The sequence below is a fragment of the Cucumis melo genome, chromosome 11 (genome assembly GCF_025177605.1).
Source record: "Cucumis melo cultivar AY chromosome 11, USDA_Cmelo_AY_1.0, whole genome shotgun sequence".
NCBI classification, from domain to species: Eukaryota; Viridiplantae; Streptophyta; class Magnoliopsida; order Cucurbitales; family Cucurbitaceae; genus Cucumis; species Cucumis melo.
Window position 1 is genome coordinate 2,238,193 of NC_066867.1, and position 12,515 is coordinate 2,250,707.

Below are 12,515 nucleotides of genomic sequence, written 5' to 3' on the forward strand. Positions count from 1 at the left end.
TGAAATCGTTCATATTTCAAAAAATGCATGATATGAATGAAACCAGAAGGAGGATGAGGGTAGTGTGAGTGTGAGTGGAAAAACGAGGCACTTAAATTTATTCCCACTGACATATTTGAGTGGGAAAAGGGCTTTAAGAGATGACATATTTGGTGATGTAATGCTGTGGGGATTCATTAATTCGAATATCATACAAAGTGGTAATAATTATGTAACTTTTGGGGGACCCGAATGCAAATCTTCTTTTATTATTGGATAAAATAAATAAATAAATAAGAATCTCTTGCCCCAATATTTGATAACCTCCACCGGCGGTGACCGAGAGAGCAAGTCGGCTTTTCCACGCCTCCCCATAAAAATCCCAAAACCGAAGGAATAACATTTCTAGAAATTTCGATACTTTCCAATCCAACTCCTATCCCAACTCTATCTCTGTGAAGCGTTTTATGTTTGTTCGATCTCAATTTTTTTAACATCTTAATACCTTTAGATTCTTAATTACTTTTCAACTCTAATTCATTTGTTTCTATGTTTATGATTTTACTCTTTCTATTGATTTTTTTATTGAAGTATAAACAAATTGAATTGATTAGGTCTAAAATCATACTGGATCGAATTGGTTCAATTTTAATTTACAAATTGAATTTAAAACCAAATGAGTATTAGTGTCAAATACATCACCCAAGTCAAAGTGAAATAGACCTAAAAGCTCCGACAAAAAAGAAAAGTTAAATTACAAGTTCGATCCTTATAGTTTAGAAGAAAGTCAAAATTTAGTCCATACCTATATAGTTAAGAGAACTTTATCAAACCATATAAACTATTTTTAAGGTTTTATCAAATAATAAAGATCAAATCTGAGATTAATAGTGCGTTTGGATTACATTTTCTAAGTGTTTGATTTAAAAAATAAGTTATTTGAAAAAGAATTAAAGAGTTTGAAAGCTAATCAAAATAGTTTTCTAAGTGTATTTTAAACAATTTTCATAACATTGAGTTCAAACAAAAATGAGTTTTTTGGAAAACATCTTTTTCTTAGTCAATTCAAAAGGACCGTAAATTCTAAATTCTAACTTCAGAGACCAAATTTATAATTTAACCCAAAAGAAAAAAAAAAGTTCAATCCCATTCTACAAATAGCAAAAATGAAACTCCATGAAAATTAGGGGAATGATTTATCATTCAAACTATTAACAAAGAAAGTGAAAAGCAGAGTCTAAATCATAAAGGCAAGCCATTGTAATATTTTATTGAGAGTAAAAACTAATAAGCAATTCTTCTCCAAGAGCTAAGTAAAAGCTTGTTTTTCATCTGTATTACTATAGGAAACAACAAATCTTACTATGGCCTCCACAGCAATTCAATCATCATTGCAACTCCCCAACAGGTGCCTCATTTAGCCACAAGAAATGAATGAAGTCATATAGTTTTGCACTTACGCTAACCTGCATATATAACATATTCTAAATCTGTCAAAACTCATCTCATCAAAGATGGTGAAACAAGTACCAATGAGATTGAAATGTATTGATAGCATACTTTGTAAGGCGTTGGATTAAGTCTTCTCATGTGATCGGGACGCATTTTCTCGAGTTGTTTAATGCAACGGTCCCTTATGTCCTTCAGAGCTGGTAAACATTCTTCTGCTTTACCTTCAGGAGAAGCGTTAAGGAAATGAGTTAGTCAATGACTGGATGGTCAAAGAACGAATTTTCGGTGGAAGGGATATGGTTTTCACCTGATTTTCCACTTCGGTAGCACTTGAGAAGCTCCTCTACTTGCTGTGGCACGACGTATGCTCTTTTCGATTCGTTAAATGGGTGACGACATAGAATTCTTTCACCTACCTGCAAGTTTCCCATGAAAAGAAATGAAAATATTCAATTTTTGTCGTAAATAGTTTACTGAATGCCCAATAAATCTATCTAAACTATAATATAATTCTAAAGCTCTCGATTGCCAGAACCATTCCCTGTATCTATGATAAATATATAGCATTAGTGTGTTGTGTAGCTTCTTTTGTGGATTACAAGGAGATGGAGTAGAGAAGTAACAAACAAAAGAAAAAGGTTCAAAACTATCCTTTATTCACTCAATCTAATGGAATGGTATGAAAATTGGTCTAACTATGTACTTAAAAAGATTAAAATGAAAAAATTAACTTGATTTTGCATGTTTTAGAGTGATTTTGGCACACTTAACATCATTAGATTCCTCTGTCCCTTGACATCAATCAAAATTGGTCCAACTATGTACTTCATATTAAAATACTTTACAAGGACCTAGCAGAAATATTTATGAGAGAATACCTAACGGATATGAAAAATAAATATGAGGGATGTAAACTCAAGTCCTTTTATGAACTCTAACAATCCCCTAAACTAACTACCTTGCGTGTACCTCAACTAACCTAACATAACAACACTACCATATTAAGAGTTAGGAAGCATAGTCCTACAAATAATAATACAAGTTAATGACTTACCTTAGGAGGCGGTTCATTCTCTCCTGACATTATGTCTACTAGAGGATAGCCTTCCTTCCCATATAACCTAAAACTACGCTTTTTGCATGGAATTGAAACCTAAAACAATGAAGAAATGAGTACAGAAACGTGAGAGTATATCGCTGGAATTTATTCGCACTTCTTAATTTCACAAGAGATGTCGTAAAATCAGAACCTTCGAAACATCTTCAGAAAGTTTAATACGAGGCTGGTTATTTATTTCAACTAGCTTGAAGACACATCCTAAAGCAGCCTGAGCATAACATGTAACCAAATAGGTCCCAATTCCAAATGCATCAACCTCATGACCCTGCATAGGATGATAAACAATTTATTGCATACATTGCAGACCTTATATTTTTAATATCTTTTTAAGAGAATCTACCAGAGGAATGATTCAATTCCTATTCAAAATCACTAAGCTTATCTCAACCGAGAGGGGAGGGAATGCTACTGTCTTATGTTTCAGTCGATAGAAAAGTTCACCAACAGGAAAATACATCTCGAGGATCATTATAAATTCTGACACAATTCCAAAAATATAAAAAAAATCAAGACAATTTGTTTCATAAAGATTACCTGCTTGTTTAAAGCATCTAAAGTTTCCTCATTGAGGTCGTTACTGGCAGAAATATTTAATTTTCCAAATCCAGGCACCCCAAACTCCTTTTCAATAGCCTGAAAAAATTTTCGTGCCTCACATGACAAATATGCTAAATCGCCAGAGTCCAACCTAATCCCTTTAGCTTGGTACCTACACTAAATAGAATTGAGAATTAGTACTCAAAAGTTCAATCATATGCTCAAAATGTTAACTAGTACCAAAATAATCTGAAAAATCGCATAACTTAATTTTCCCTTTTATATAAATCAATAGATACGCCTACTTGGCTACCAAATGAAATAGACATAAACCTAATTGAAAATATTTGAATGTAAAATTTAGTGATCAATAGTCTTAGAGGCCTGAACTCGACAATAACAATTCGGCCAATGTACATACACAACTATATCAGCCATTACCAATTTTCAGCAACTCTCGATGAACAACAATGCGTTTCTGATTGAAACTATAGACCCTGATTATTGTAATGCTCAACTATCTTACTTAATGCATCATTTATCAGTCTTTGAATGCCTGAGTTTACTGCTCTTCTCCTTGATCATTTGCTAAAATCTGTTTTCAGCTTTCAATTGGAGTGTGGTTCTCCCCAATGGATCACTGAATGCCTGTGTTTACTGCTCATCCATCACCCTTAAAGTCAGTCCAAGAAGGTTATGTGGCTTCATATCAGAACTCAGAAGATCAACCATTTGGTAGATTTGGAATGAGAGGAACTCTTGTTTTTCAAGGGAAAGATTGAAGGCTGGAAGAAATATTGGATTCTGCTTCTTTTATGGCTCTCTATTGGTGTAAAAACGTTTCCTTTTGCAATTACAGCTTACTCTCTCGTCCAGCTAGATAGCTTTTTACAATGGATATTCTGATTACTCTTAAATAAATTAATACCACAACAGGGTGCCACAGAGACTAGCTAAAGCTTTTTAATACTCTAGATTGTAACTGCGATTGACACTTTCTATCCTAAATGTTTTAGCAGCCGGATGATACTAAAAAATAATTAGCAGCCAAACCACACACTCATATCCCAGCCAACTAACTGATTCGCAGATTCAGTGAAGTTGAGAAAAGTAGTAAAATGGGTAATTAAAGTAAAAATAAAATAAAATAAAAATGCAACGTCAGATTTCCAGTCAAATTACAAACGTACATGGATGTCTGAAAACAAAAGAAACAAGAGCACTTAAGTGGAAAGTGCGAACTAAAAGAATAACAAAAAAATCTAGTAAAATTACAGTCATGATTTGATTAAGTCCACAGAAAACTCACTTTATATAATCACACATAATCGTAAATGTTAAGTATACTTCAGGCATACCCCAAATCACTAAGTGCCAGAGCAACTGCACAGAAGTTAGGAACTCCACTCCGAATAACCTGGCAAATAAATGTGAATATTACTTTGGCTATAAATGCAGGCATCAACAAGAAATATGAACGGTATGAAATGAAGAATATAGATTACACGTATTAAAATATATTCATAAGTTTCGAAGTTTCACAAGATAAAATCAATATGTATCTTGCTGGTTCAAAATTAGTGCTTTTGTAGTTTTGACTGGCTTTAATATGTATTTCTACTGTCAAGTTTTTACTTTTCATCTTTGCTTCTGTCTTACGTAGGTAGATTATATTGTTATTTTGGGTGTTTACTTTGGTTTTTTCATGACCTTAGTATTGTTCTTGTTTTTCGGATATGATGAGGATGCTATGGGGTGTCAACCTAGTTGAGATGTCCGAGTGCACCTACTGATCCTCTCTCTCCCCCATTTCTAGGCTTCTCTATTACTCTCATTGCATATCTCTCTTGTACTTTGAGTTTATTATTAATAATATAGAAGCTTGTCTCATTTTCAAAAGAAACTTACTAACCATGTACTTATATGCCCCCACTAATAACCATCTTCATTTTCTACGAATGATCCACTGTTTTCCTATCCAGGGTCCTTACAAATTGATCTGTTATCTTAGCCTATATTTAATAGGTTCAAGTTTAGGTTTCCAGTATTTCAACGCATCCAACCCCATACCCTTGCAACAAAAGCTCCAGTCTCACTATCTATCTCCTTCCACCTGTCTTCTATGTTTAGCTAGTGATGTTTTTTGATTGTTCGTTCTCAAGCCGTTGTTGTTGGAAACTGTTTTCTTATTTTAACCTCCATAGGGTCTTTGGGCATTTTTTCAGGGAGACTATTTCTCAAGTTTTCATTGAACCATTACTACCAGCTTGCTCAGTTGTTATGGAAAAATGCAATCAAGGCCTTGATTGCAGAGATTTGGTTCGAGTGCAATCGACAAATATTTCACAAGTATATTGATTGGTTTACTCGGTTGAGCTTAGCTTAGCTCGTCTTCTAGCCTCTTCATGGTGTTCTCAATCTAAATCATTTGGTGATTATTCCATCCAGGATCTTTGTATAAATTGTAATGCTTTTGTTTCTTTCGTTTAATTTTGGTATCTTCTATTTTTGAATAGTTGTATTTTGTATTAGGATATGATGAGATATCTGGATGCGCTTGCTAATCCCCGTCTTCTAGTTTCCTATGCCATGTCTAGTTGTAGTTCAAGAATTAAAAAAAAAAAAAAAAAAAAAAAATCTCCTCCAGAAAGAGCAGATAACAATAATGAGATTTTTGCCTAGAATTTAACCGTTTCTCTATGTAGCATTAAAGTATTATTTATTTAAATAGTCCAAACGTGATTGAATAATGTTCTAACAAAGCATCAAGACGTAAATTGAAATTGTATAATAAATTTAAAACAAAATTTAACCAATTTTCAATTTGTACAGTGAATTGGTTTTCTCTCTGATTGTTTCTCCAACATTTTGATTACATCCCTATACTACAATAGCACATAAAGCTTTAAGCAATGATAAAGTGCCAATAAAAGGGAAATTAACTGGATAAGCTAACACGATCAACAAAGAAAATGCATGAAATAAATAAAAGGAACTATAAAGTACGTATCTTAGCAATTCTTTAACTCACATCATAAGTATCCACAAGAGCAAGGAAGTCAGATGGAAATGCCAAAGCATAGGAAGTGAATGCAGCCAACTCACTTTGGTTGGTCTCACCAAAAGTGCCATGTAATGAAGGTAGCCACTGCCATGTGCAGAAGTTGGGTATGAATTAGCAGAAGGTACAATACAAAAAAAAAAAAAAAAAAAAAAAAAAAAAAAATTAGAGATCACATGCATGCAAAAAGCATAAATATAATCAGCAGCCTGACACAATGGGGCAAAGCAATATGGAATAAAATTCTTGTAGTTTATTATGCACTCAGCTTTGTGGCCCAACCACTCTTTCTAGCTAACTCTTCTTCGTAATTAACTGCAATTAACTTTACCACATAGCAATTAAAAGCCAAAACCATTTCCTCAGAATGCAGCCTAGCATCTAAACTCCCAAAATAATAAAAATAAATAAATAAACAATGGAAAATAAGTTGTGAATCCCCACCCCCTCAATTTGTAGAAGATACCAACTAAGCCTGATAAAGAATCTAACTTAGTAATCTAAGTGACAAACAAATTCATTGCTAGTTGATAAGAACCGGAAATCAAAAAATAATTAATATAAGACCGTATTGATAGAAGTAAAATTATAATAAATCAGACACTCTAAAAATTATGATAACCCAGACACCACAAACTGTTTTCAGAAAACTGCCACTGCCACTGCCTACCTGAAACTCATAAACTCCCTCTTTGGATTTGTAAATTAACAGAGAACAAAACCTCAAAAGCATAATGGTCGAATACCTGAATCTTATTTAACAACGTTTGAACTGCACTAAGAAAATCTTCACAAGTGCGTGAGCCATCACTGCTACGAAGTGATTTATCTATGATCTCATCTGGGCTCTGCAAATCAGACATGATCATTGATATTATATAGCAATAAACTAAAACTGATAAATGCTTCTGACATAATGGTGTTTATGTGACAAGTGAAAAGCCCAAAATATTTCAACTTAAGAGAGTTATTAATTGGCTTGAAATGATATATTATCAAGGTTCTCCTGGTCTGTTGCTAACCAATGGCCCACTTAGTTCTGTCCATCTCACTATTGAGGGTCACCCCTCAAAAGGAAAAGAACTTCTTTGGAAACTCATCATCAGGGCATTTTTATGCACATGTAATGAAAGGAATATAAAACTTTTTGTGAAAACCAGCAACCTTACCATGGGTTCTATGACTCGAAAAGTTTTTCTGGTCATCCCTTAGTGCAAAGTAACACCTCTTTTCACCAATATAGCCTATGTCTCTATTGTCCAATTAAAGGAGTACTATGAAACTCCTCGGGACAAACATTTTTCGTTGTAGGCAAAGCTATATTGGAAAAGGGAAGAGAAACAACTCCCTCAGGGAGAATTAACCACCTGTATGTAACCACACTCATTGAAATCAAGCATTTCAAATTTGTGGAGCCTGGTTTCTATATCTTTTCCTGAGCTGCTCTCTCCGAGCACATGATTGGCTGGAAAGTAATAGGAAAACTTTTTATGAGGAAGAGAGTGACCATTGCTTTTGTAAATATGTTCTATTTTTAGCTTGCTCTTGATGTCTCGAGTCTAAGTTCTTGAGGTAAAAACTTCTCCTAGATCGAGTCAAAGGGTTTTTTTTTTCTTTTTGTAATTTCCTTCAAAAAGGAAAGTTCTCTCACCTTTTATAGTTTTATCTTATCGGTAAGTTTCCTACTGAAAAAGAAGATGTACTTTTGTTAAATTCCTTTTCCTATATATGCCACTAGGAAGGTATTTTGTTTAACATCTCCATTCACAACTTTTTCTATAGTTCCATCACCTTTCATGAGACAGCGTTTTTATCTAACGTGTGTTTGGGCAAGAAAATAAAGTTCCCCATTCTTTGCATTTCACATTTACCACTACATCAAAAAGTTGGGAAAGAAGCTAGCAAGTGTAATTAGAGAATAACAAACCATAAATGAGCTAACAAATGCATGTGAATGTGTCCCACGAAGTGGTATGCCAAATAATCTCCCAGCTGCAACATTGCTGTGTAAAAGAGAAAAGGAGTATATTTTAGCTTATATTAAAAGTTAGAAGCTGCTGATAGAGATTGGCGAGTACTCTTTTTTCTAGTTTCAGGACTATCTCGCCAATTTACCGGCAGTTTCACTGATCTCATAGTATGTATACCACCATCAAACTCAAAAAAACGGGAACTTTTACATCCTCTAACTCGAGCTAATATATACAGTAAGAAGGGAAGGAATGGCAGCCAGATGCAACCTTTTACTTCCTCTGAATATGATAGGAAACAATCAGCAGTAACAGATCAACTGGTGCAATCTCTTTCCCCCATAAAAAGCTACTTTTGTTAACTTAAGAGTAACTAAGGAATAAGTTCATAAAGAAATTATAGGTCAAAAAGAAACAAAAAAACCGTCAAAAGATCATTACCAGAAAGGACACGGGTGCTATCTTTTAAAATAAAGAAAAAGTAAATTATATGACCCAAGATTATTGCCAGAGATGAAAGGTTACCTTGTTACATCAAATGAAATGTTTGTTTCTATCAATAACAACAACAATAATAATAATCAACGCAAGATGATTGGTAGAGATGAAAGGTTACCTTGTTGCATCGAATCCTCCAATATAGCAGTACTTTGAGGCGCTAATTCCACCATCAGGTCCCTAAAACCAAGTAAAAATTTCTTTTGGATGAGAATGAACAAAATTTAGAACTAAGAAAGGTAAGCAATGAAAGAAATAGAAACCTGAGCTCGTCGAAGTCCAAACTCGAGAAGAATTTTAGATTTTCCAGCAACAAAACGATGTCTTGCAGCATTTGTGGCAACTAACGATGCATAATTAATAAGATTTACAAATGGAGTTTCAAGTAATTGAACTACCTGAAATAAAAAAGGTAGAAATGTGAATTAGTAAGAATATCTCGGATGAATACAAAGAAATAAAATACATTCCCAAATCCAGTGTTAACTATTTCAGTAGGGGAAAATTTTCTTGACACTTACGGCAACTGGCCCTTCAACCCTCACTAGGGGCACCTTTGGGAAAACAACTGACCCCTCTGAAATAGCATAGACTTCAACATCAGAACAGTCGATTCCTCTAAGATAATCGTAGAACGCATCCTATTTTTAATCAACAAAAGTTCTTCAGCATCAGAACAAGTGATTCCTGTAGGAGTTAACTCACCAAACAAGGAGCCTTATGAACGTCACCGAGTTATCAAAATTGCATTTTAAAGTTACAATGAAATATAACTAATGTGGTTGATATGTTAACTACCATATGTGTGCTTTATCTAATGTAAGGAACAACGTGCAAATCAATTGAGGAATACTTTATTAAGTAAGGTACACCTCTTAGGTACATTGAAATGTATTTCTATTTCTGTAACATTTGGGCTAGCTTTTGCGCACTTCGACTATTCTCACGGGACAGCCTGTCTGATCCTATAACATTTGGGTATCAAGACTATGTCTCCTTTTTTACCTTATCTTTATAATCACTAAGAGTTAATGGTGCGTGCCCTTGTATCTTGTGTTGAACAAAGGAAGTGACATGTGCCAATTTTAATCATAGATAATGCATGGGCTACCACATAAATGCAACATCTGATTAATTAAAATACGAAGTGTCTACCACATATACCAAAATAAAAGTTGACGTGTATACCAACCACATAATCAGTGTATACCAAACACATAATCAGTAAATTTGGTTACCTCACAGGATGAAGGTAAAGACTTCTTGATAAAAGAGATTTCTTCCTCTGTGAATTTGAAATTAGCAATAAGTCTTATGCACTCTTCTAAACCAGCAAAAATTGTATATTCACCACCAAAAGGATTCTTCCGAAAATATAAATCAAACCTGGACCACAAAAATTTAACAAAAAAGGCCTCTAAATAAAAATAAGCATATTTTCTCCCTCAAAGGCTGTATCATAACTTACAAGGCCTTGGAGAGCCGATATGGTTTCTATAGAATGAAAAAAAAAATTGAATTGCCCTGGCAAATCAACCATGTTGGGAAAACCAGACTTTCAACTTCTAGATATTGTCGTAAACGTAATATCCTAAAAAGGCTGGATTTAGTTCTATTTATTAAAAAAAATAAATATTAGATGCAGCCAATGCTCAAACCAGTTAATGAAATGCCAAGATTAATTTCCAACATCCAAACTTTGGATTTGTTTTTGAAGCTTAATATGCTTTTGCAGATTAGCATTACAAAGACACTTCACAAGTTAGAAATAACAATATTCAAGCCACCAACTTGAGCAAAACTCAATTGGTTAAAAACATACCCTTGAGTCCAAACTAGACTAGTGTATCATCTACAGCTTCAAGTAATAAAACAGCTAGAGCAAAAGCTCCAATAAAATTGTTTAACCTCGTAACAGAAGAAGATTGTAGGTTGTTAATTCAAAATAAAGATTTTGTTCATTTAGAAAAGTAGAATCAACGTGATTGATGAACCATATTAGTTGTACACAGACACTTCCACTTCAAAATTCAGAAATAAAAACTTCTTTTATATATACATATATATTCAAGAGCGCCTACACTAGCTGATACACACCTTGACTATTCTCAAGGTCGAACTCATTCCCTCAAAGCCTTTAATTGTTTTCATGGCCCTTACTGACTAGTAGACCAATTCATGGTAGTTAGAAATGACAATTTGAAACCCAGATTAATGTATTACCTACCAGCAATTAGTTGTTCCTTCACAAAGACAATGCACCAAGAGAGCTAATTATAATCGCATTTGAGGAAAAAGAATTAAGCAATAGTATCATATGAAAATAACCAGAATTTTTTAGAAACGAGAATTAAATACAGAAATTACTCGATAGCAAACCCCAACGGAGTGCAAAAAAAAAAAAAAAAAAATCCAGGCCAAACGTTCAAAGCCATAGAAAGTATGTGGGCGAGTAAGGCGTTCGAGGGATCTTTTAATTAACACAGAGCCTTTCTTAAAAAATTATTATTATTATTATTTGAAAGTTATAAACTTTGTTTTCATTGAGAAGGAATGAAATAGTCCAAAGGGCATAGAACGCAAAACAGAAACATGGGTTTCACCAGATAATGAATTGTTCTTTTGCAATTCATGCAACACCACCAAGTCAGAATCCTAAACTCTTCACGAATATATACTTAAACACTAATATTCCTAATTCAAACAGTAATAACCTCCCCCCTCGACTCAATTTCACAAGTTCCCAACTCAGTAGCAAACAATTTGAAAATCAAACACGACAGCCAAAGTAATAAAGAAACAAAAAAAAAATCAAGAGAAATAGAGCAACCCCAATTGAAAAAAAAATGAATTTCCATTCCCAACAAAAACAACAAAAGCATTATATAAAAGAGAGAAGAAGAAGAAAGAACTAACACAGCTCGCTCGTTATGCTTGCCGGCTTTCCAATAAGCATAAGCCATAGTGAACTGATAAAGATCGGTTAACAAAGGAGAAACCATGGGGTTGGTTGGGCCATGAATGACCCGACTGGAACAATCGCCATTTCTAGGCCCGTTTGATTTCTCGGCCATCAGGGAAAAAGTAAAAAAGCTCAAGGTTTAGAGAGAATGAATTGAATTTGTAGAGAAAAACGAAACCTTAGAAAGGAAATTCGCGGGAAGTGTTGAACATGGAGGAAGAAGGAAAGAAAGTGGATATCGGAACTCGATCGTACATCACACAACCGAGAGCGAGAGAGAGAGAGAGAAGGAGACCGTTAAAAAGACAACGAAAAAGAAGAGAGTAACTGACCACCAAATCAAAGTTACGAGCTTTCTTCTTTTTCCTTTTATACTCATACATTAGACATTAGATAAGGGTTTGAATTTAGTTGTTATGATTTCGTAAATAAATTATCGAAGAATGGTTAGAATTAATACTATACTTTTCTACGATTCTCGATAGGATAGAAATCTACTATTCAAATTTAACAATTTATCTATACCTTTTCAACTTTTTTTATGCATCTTGGATAGAATGGAGATTGAAATTTGCATCACTTCTTTAAATCTTACTTAATCATTTCCAAATTGATTTACTGATTAGGTAAGTAGTTCTAGCCGTTGTATATTTTAAATTTCTATCTATATACACAAATATACGAAAACGTCTCCATTTTATCCATATAATTTTTCTCGGAGGGATGACATGCAAAGTAGTGTAATCTCTTATGTATCAGTGCGATGATTTAAACTATAAATATGAAACATTACAACCTAACCATAATACATCCTTTTCCACTTACAATATTTGGGTCAAAGTGCTATCTTTGAATTAACAAACACGTCTTTTACCTTTTAAAATGTCACAAATCTCATTCTTTTTTCTTTTTCAAACTTCATGTGTATGACACTTA

General features: G+C 33.8%; 1 protein-coding gene across 1 annotated transcript; it reads right to left on the bottom strand.

Moving 5' to 3' along the window:
• Positions 1–1,217: 1,217 nt before the first annotated feature.
• LOC103497376 (nicotinate phosphoribosyltransferase 2) lies at positions 1,218–11,966 on the bottom strand. The gene is made up of 15 exons (XM_008459539.3): positions 11,534–11,966; positions 9,856–10,003; positions 9,139–9,258; positions 8,881–9,015; positions 8,736–8,797; positions 8,077–8,152; positions 6,896–6,997; positions 6,120–6,236; positions 4,447–4,505; positions 3,086–3,260; positions 2,682–2,816; positions 2,486–2,584; positions 1,739–1,847; positions 1,540–1,652; positions 1,218–1,445 (listed from the first exon to the last, which is right to left on the bottom strand). The coding sequence occupies exons 1-15, from the start codon at positions 11,689–11,691 to the stop codon at positions 1,368–1,370; spliced, it is 1,686 nt and encodes a 561-aa protein (XP_008457761.2). The 5' UTR covers positions 11,692–11,966; the 3' UTR covers positions 1,218–1,367.
• Between the last annotated feature and the right edge of the window lie 549 nt (positions 11,967–12,515).